Raw genomic sequence first — 7880 nt, forward strand, 5'->3', positions numbered from 1 at the left:
TTTCAGGGATTGAAATAACATGTTTACATGAATAAAATTGTCATGGAGTCAAGGTGACCTTGACCAATGACCACCAAATTCTTCCCAAGTTCACCCTTGAGTTCAAGTGGTCATTTGTGCCAAATTTGAAGGAATTTCCTGAAGGTGTTTTTATGACCTTTGACCACCAAATTCTTATAAGTTAATAATTAAGTCTGAGTGGATGTTTGTGCCAAAGTTGCGGAGATTCCCTAAAAGCCATTCTGACATGTGTTAACAAGAATGAGATGGACACGATGCCAGAGTAACCTTGGATTTTTGACCACCAGAATCTAATCAGTTCATTGTTGAGTCCACGTGGACATTCGTGCCAAATCTGAGGAAATTTCTTTGAGGTATTCTTGAGCTATCCTCAATCGTGAGAATAGGATATATGGAGAAGATATAAAGATGATGCCTCCGGCCATGGCTATCACCAACATTGAGGCATTACAAAAACAAGGCATTTTTTAGTTCTAAACATGAGGTGTGTTAATTTTACTTTCACTGAAAAACAAACTGGCAGACATGAGTAGAGGAAGTTCTTCAGACTGGGGAAATGAAAGAACCAGCCATATCCAAGTGGCTGACAGGATTTCTTATCAAATACCACATATTAGGTTATTGCCAAAAGTCTTTCTTTCGAAAAAGCGTCACATGTCAACATGCTAACTGTTGCTCCCAAAAACCATCAAAACAAAACAAACCAACTTGTGATCCTTTAGTCATACCAAACAAAGATGAGATGCACATCTGCCGTTAAAAATTTATTGAGACATCGTTAGCGTCTTTCAATGTACAGTACATATGCGTGAAATCAGCTAACATATATACAGAAATATTTACCATACGCTATAAAAAAAAAAGGGGACATTCCTGCTCTTCTCCAAGTCTATTGTAAGTTCGGTGGGGAGTTCAGACACTTAACTAAGATGTGCAGCACACACACATTTGCTTTGGGGCAAATGTCATATCAAAATGAAAGTTACATCATGTAACCCTGAGGTCTACTATCACATTATTCAGACAAGTGGTATGGAACAGAATGACACAGACTGTTGCCCATCCATTCAGTTGGCAGTTTACTGATAATAAGGTCGGTAGCGGCCCTGGTCTGGGTGGTGTGGTCCGGGCATCTGGCCCTGGGGAGGAGGACCCTGCATTCGTGGAGGTGGGGGCCCTCTCGGAGCGGGCCACATCCCAGGACTGAGACCTCCCGGTTGGCTGAACGGGGGACTGAGGGTGCCCTGGTCTTCGGGGAACTGCTGCATGGAGTTGGGGTTATAGTGATGAGGTGGGGGGGCGTTGACTGGGGGGCCACTGTGTTGCGGTGGAGGCCCTGGGGGTGGGTGATTCATATAGGGGGGCATCTGGCCCATGATGTGGCCTGGTGGTGGAGTGATTGGTGGGGGAGCTGTGGACATGGGGGGAGGAGGAGCTTGGTTGTACACCATGTGTGGTGTACCAGAGCCCTGGGGAGGATGCTGCATTGGGTGGCTGATAGGAGGTGGCGGGGGAGGTGGGGGGCCAAAGTGCTGTTGCGGTGGCGCCATCATGTGGTGAGAGTGAGAGACTACAGGTGGCTGGCCAGGATAGTCCCCAGGGTGGTGGTGGGGTGGCTGACCAGGGCCTCCAGAGTGGGGCTCCCTTGAGGAAGAGTCATCTTGGATGGGCACAGTGATGAGATTGCTGTGCTTACGAGTTGTTACCGTGGCAATGCGGAATGTCTCAGGACCAAGAGCATTTGGGGGCGGAGCTTCGTGACCTGTTGGCGGGGGCGGCTGACTGTAGGGGTCGTGACTGCCGTGCTGGAGCGGGTTCGGCAGGTGAACATGGTTCTTGGGTAAGTGAGGCGGAGGAACACGGAAACGTTCGGGGACATCAGATGCAGGGGGCAGGTGCACAGAGTCCTGACGACCACTGGAAGACTTGGCTGCCCTCATGTGACGGTGGTTGACGTGGGCTTGCAGGTCACGCTGGGACAGGTAGGTGCGCTTGCATCCTGGCACAACACTGCACATGTAGAGGGAGCCGCGCTGGCACTGCTCGATGCGCTGCACTGGGTCTGTGCAGTTGTACATGGTGAGGCTGAACATGGGGACAAAAATTCATTGACACAAAGAAAAATAGTGAAAAACCCTTTGAAACCTTAGCAAATTGGTTTAATTTCTTTAAAAAACATGGGGAGAAGACAATGAGCAACTTAACAAGACATGGCCCAAAAAGTAGCACAGAATGAGTAAACAAAGACCCAAAAAATGCAGAAAAAAAAAAAAAACAACACACACACACACACACACACACACACACACACACACACACACACACAACAAACTTAAATTAAAAATAAATATTTGGATTGTTTTCTGTCTTTTTCCCCATGTTTTAGAAAGAAATAAAGCCGATTTGCTTAGGTTTCAAAGGGCTAAATAGCTTGTGAAAAACATCAGAAACCAGCAGAAGAAAACTGATGTCGCAGCAGGTTTTAAAGGGTTAAATGGTAAAAAGGTGTCCAGAAAGCTCACCCGGGGCACATCTTTTCTCCTTTCTTCTCATGAAGCAGAGCGCAGTCGTAACAGAAAACATGTTTGCAGGGGATCTGAGGGGTTGGAAGACAAGAGTTACACATGAACAATTTTCTTTGACTGCCTGTAGAAAAAGAGTCAAAAGAGTTAAATAAAATACATACCATGCGCCCATAGAGCTGGATAGGAAGCCCACATTTATCACAAAAGTGAATTGGTACTTCATCCCTTTCTCCAATCAAATTTAACTGTTAAAATAGAAGAAAAAAAGTTAAAGAAATTTAATTGCTGAAAAGATTGCCTTTTAATAAAACTAGGCTGTCCATGCAGTAGCAAATTGCAAGTATTTTTAAAATTAGTGTTATATTACAAGAGAAATCAGCAAAAAGGGTAGCTTTGGGTCAAGTATTAGAAAGCCTACAACAACGAGAACACACTGTGTCCCACCAGACTAATAAACACTCCCGCTGCAAAAATAATGAGAACTCGTGTATGTGCAACAATAGAAGCCAGTCAGCATGAATCGATCAATCGATATTACAGTTAAAACAGGTTTTCTGAAAACATTTGAAGTGAGAAATAGGCAACTCAGGAACAGAATCTTGATTTATATTTGATCAGCACTGATTAGTTTAACTGTTTGATCTCAGCTTTTTCCTAAAGTTTTTTTTTTCTGACTCTATTCTCTGTGCAGGAAGCAATATGTTGCCCACTTCCCGTTCATATACTTAACTATAACAGCTAAACAGGGCACTAAAATGTTTTTCTGAAAACATTTAGAGCATAAATAGGCAGTGCAGTGAGATAATCTTGATGTATTCTTAAATGGCACTGCCTGGTTTTACAGTTGATCGGATTTTGGTCCGAGAGACTGAATATGAGAACTCCCCACATCAGGAAAAACAGGAAGATAATCATTTAAATCAGTCTGGTATCATTATCTGGAGGGCAACATCCTGTCATAATTAAGTGGTTGTCATTAATTTCTGTTTAAACCCTTTGGGGCTTTTGCGTCGTTTCACTCCCCACAGGTGATGTACCTTATAGTCCCAAAACATAGCCTGGGGGAATCTCCTCTGACCTGCAAACACATCCCCAGATTTAGCCCCACAGTCAAACCTCTCCTCTTGTTTGAAGCCAAAGTTATCTGTAACACACAACAGACAAATGTTAATGATGTCATGCAGTAAAACAAAGACAGCCTTGAAGTACCCGAGAGGCTTGACAGAGCTGTGACCGGATGTCAGTGTGTTGATTACTGCAGATATCTCTACAATGTTAACAACTAAAAGAAAAAAAAAAATACGATAACATATAATTCTATTTCTTTCTCAGGATCACAAATCTAACAGTTTGATATTTTGGCACACTCAACTTTAAACTGTTAAAGGAAAACGAGGCTGCATAGTATGTCCAGAGGTCAATGTTTATGTAATACTACATTTGACACAATAATCGAGGAGGCTTTTTTTGTAGGATCATCCACTGATTAATGAGAACCCCAGTAATGGGTCCTAAAACCTGGAAATCCGTTAGCATTTCAGCACCTCCTGTTCCCTCGTCTCAAAGTCAGTGGTTTTATGAATGGGTTTTTGGCCTTAAGATCTGTGATTAAGACAAACTGAAGATACTTCATCATTTTATTCTACGGCATACTGTAAATACATCCATAAATACCCCAATCACAAACAGTAAGGGAAAAAAAGTTGCTAACAAAAGGCTAAATGAGACAACATAACATCATCATGCTAAACACTGATTTGCAGCCTTGTAGCGGTGGTGATGCAGTGGTAGTGTAGTTTCTTTTAGCCTAAACAGTAGCTTTTTTACTCCTGCCATTTGCAGTCAGGTTTCAAAAATCATAAAAGTGGTGTCAGTTTGTGAAAACTGTCTTGATTAACTAAACTTTTAAGCATCACAAACTTTGTTTACCACAGAGCTCATTTCTGCAATTATCCAAAATACAATGGAAAAATCCCACTGGATTTGTGATGAGGGAACCAGGGTGACATTAGCTTCCAGGTTGGCCTACAGAAAAATGTCATGCCTGGGACACTCTATTTGGGTTGCAGTCTATGGTCAATTATGGACACAGTAGGTGATTCATTGGCACCCTCTGGTGGTGCAAAGGTAAATTGCACAATGTCATGTATAGTTTTCATTCTCTAAAAAACATCAACAAAAGGACCTGAAACTCTAATCAGAGTATTTATTTTCCTTTATAATTAGACATGATCTAAATCCTAGTCCTGAGACACCCAGTTAGGAGAACCCCCATAAAACAATGCAAATTTTCCTTACTGGAACACCTGACAAAAACTACATGCTGTAAAAACTCATACACATGATAATGACATGAGGCATAACAGGAAAACTGCATTGGCAAAGAGGAAAGGGGGTCAAACTTTTGACTTGGCTACTGCTAGGGTTGCAACTGTATGGTATTTTCATGGAACGTTTACCTTCCCACAAAAATATCATGGTTTCATGATATTAGTATCAAAAACAATGACTCCAAAACGAATTAAAACATAGGTTGTTTTTTTTGTTGTTGTTGTTGTTGTTGAACAAATGCTTAATTATAATTGAAACTTAAAATCATTTTATTAAATAGAAGTAAATAGTATTCCATATAATCAATAAGGTAAGGGGGGTGCAGGTGAGATTGTCAGTCTGGTTGCATTTTTTTTTTCTCAATATCTTATGTAAGCAAATGTACACAGTATGATAACTGCCCATTTTTATGCTACATTATTTCTTAAAAGTGGTATACCGCTGCAACCCTAGCTACTACAGAACAGCACACTGCACAATGTGCCTACCATCTTCTCCAGCCTCACTTTTACACGGCCTGCCGCCGGGCCTCTGGGTGCGGGGCGGAGGTTTGCTCCTTATGGGCTGCTTGGAGATGAGTTTGATGGGGATTCGTCTGCGAACATCCGGGCCTCCCAAACTCCCTGAGCCATCGCTTCCTTGAAGATCATTGTCTGCTAGGGAAAAAAGTAGCGCAAAAAAATACTGCATAATTTCATATACCCCAAAAATATCACACAACATGGACTGAAGTGACATGCTAACATTCAGTCAAAGTTACACCTGTTTAATCTGGTTTTGTAAATGATAGTACAGAGTTGAAATGACCAGTGGGAAAGGGGAAATCAGACTGAATATTAATAAGGGGTCGACAGATTATTGCCCTGGACGACTACTAAGGCCGAAATTTAGCATTTTACCGATTATCTGTATAGGTATATTATTTTTTATGATCACCAATAACATCAATGGACTGAAAAGTGCAAAGAAAGTGTCAGCATAGGAGGGACTTTTGCTTTACGATCTCAGGGAGCTATTTTTATTTATTAATTTTTTATTTAAAAGTTTGCTTGACTTTATGTTAATTCTAAAAAAAGTTGCTAGAAACTTACTGTATATGATGTTGACTGTTTCAGTATTAATTAAACATTCGCCAAGGACGTTTAAACAAAGTTTTGTGTTGGAGTTTGTTATATTCCAAATTCTAAATATTCACTGAAAGATTTTCAATTTTATTTTAAATGCATATAAGTTTCAAATATCGGTTATCAGTATCATTAACTTCTAAAAATCTGAATTGGCCCTAAAAAAAAACAATATCAGGGGACCCCTAACAATTTTTGGAAAATTAGTGACATTAAAAATGCCCTTTAGAGACGGTTTAAAAGTTGGATGTGCAAAATGCCCGGTGACAAGGCGTATGACAGTGACCCCTACCTGTCTACAAGGTTTAAGATCACATAACAGATTTACAATCAATTAGTTTGTTAAAAATGTTACTGAATACACATATTTGGGAGTATTCCCACCACCAATGCCCTTATAATTAGCTTAGGGAAAGACTAATACATTCAGAGTCCGTAAAATCTATTCATGTGCTGTCATTTTGAATAAACAGAGACACTAATGACAACGCAAATACCTTAGTTTCACTTTATCCGTCTGTCTTTACAACCTTAAGCTTAGAAACTGAGAACTATGTGTCACATTTCAGCACTTATGGCATCTCTTGGCTAAACCAGTTAGCATTGTGCTAACGTTAGTGATGTACTGTATGTTAGCATTCGCGCTCCAACTCAATAGCAGCTTACGGTTGCACCTTAGTTTACTGACATATAGAAATGCTGTGTTTGTAATTCAATATAGTAATTGCGTAAACACGACTGCAACATTACATGTGACCTTATGCAGTCATTAAAACTTGACGGGAACTTTCGGTGAACACAAGTGTTCTACTCTGCCGTTAGCCACTCTTAGCTAACGTTAGCACGGACCGTGCTAGCTTTAACGTTGCTCTGGGGGAAAACAGCATGTCGTAGCAAACCAGCCGACACAGAAGATGATACAACGTTATCTTAAGAGCTGGTAGAACAACAGATGTACCTGCGTGCTAAAATATATATCACACAAAAGTAGTTTGCTAAGGTCGGCCCTGCTGACTATTTTGCTTACCGCTTTGGTCCATGATCCAGCGAGTGAACGCAATGCATTGTGGGTTAGAGCGGGCGAGGAGAGGAGGTGAAGGAAAGAGGAAAGAAAAGAGCAGAGGAGGGAAGAAAAAGAGATAGGAAAGGTTAAAAATACCCCCCCCCCCCAAAAAAAAAAAAAATCAATTGAAAAAAATGTAATATTATTTTTTTAAATAATATTACATCAGATAAACATTACTTTATAACCGCTTTGTAACTGTTTCTTGCGTTCATATCATTATCTATCTTGGCAGCAGATCAAAAAATTGTAATAAATCACTGCCCTGGAAGGCAAGGCAACAAGGTTGACTTCTCCTGGGAGCTAAACTCTAAATTGTGAAAATGAATCACCATAGAAATGTTGAAAAATAAATACCACTTAATTATTTGCATTGAAATGATTTATTTTGACAATCACTTTAGGGGGGGGTGGATTTAATACGTGTATCATTTGTTCATTTGATGTAGAAACCGAATTCCAAAATCCGAAAAATTAAAAAAAAACAATTTGTTATTTCAATATTTGGTCATGATATGGGTACTGAAAAACAAATAACGGTTTGCATCTCCTTCTTTGTAAGTCCTAAATTTAAATTTTAATGAATAAAACAAAAATGGACTTGTATTGGTAAAAGTTAGACATCAAACTTGAAAATCTGGCCGTGTGTAGATCTAACAAGATATATGATCTAAGAAAGAGAAATTTGGGTGAGCATTTGAAAAAAAAGAAAGAAAAAAACTCACATTCATTTCTCGATATAGATTTTTTTTTTTAAAGTTGCGCAACTTACAAATCACAATTCCCAAAAGGAGAACACCACAAATTGTTTTAAAA

At 40.0% G+C, this 7880-nt stretch overlaps 1 protein-coding gene across 3 annotated transcripts; it reads right to left on the reverse strand.

Annotated features, from left to right (window-relative positions):
• Positions 1–772: 772 nt before the first annotated feature.
• On the reverse strand, positions 773–7089 carry cbll1 (Cbl proto-oncogene-like 1, E3 ubiquitin protein ligase). 3 transcript variants are annotated; one of them, XM_042511247.1, is made up of 6 exons: positions 7029–7089; positions 5366–5530; positions 3584–3690; positions 2708–2791; positions 2544–2617; positions 773–2106 (listed from the first exon to the last, which is right to left on the reverse strand). In XM_042511247.1, exons 1-6 carry the CDS (start codon positions 7039–7041, stop codon positions 1101–1103), a joined length of 1449 nt encoding a protein of 482 aa, XP_042367181.1. In that variant the 5' UTR covers positions 7042–7089; the 3' UTR covers positions 773–1100. The 3 variants fall into 3 exon arrangements, with proteins under 3 accessions (XP_042367181.1, XP_042367182.1, XP_042367180.1); XM_042511248.1 differs by having other exon boundaries at positions 5384–5533; positions 7029–7079; XM_042511246.1 differs by having other exon boundaries at positions 5366–5533; positions 7029–7079.
• Positions 7090–7880: the final 791 nt, after the last annotated feature.

This window comes from Plectropomus leopardus, chromosome 22, assembly GCF_008729295.1.
Source record: "Plectropomus leopardus isolate mb chromosome 22, YSFRI_Pleo_2.0, whole genome shotgun sequence".
In the NCBI taxonomy this organism is placed as follows: Eukaryota; Metazoa; Chordata; class Actinopteri; order Perciformes; family Serranidae; genus Plectropomus; species Plectropomus leopardus.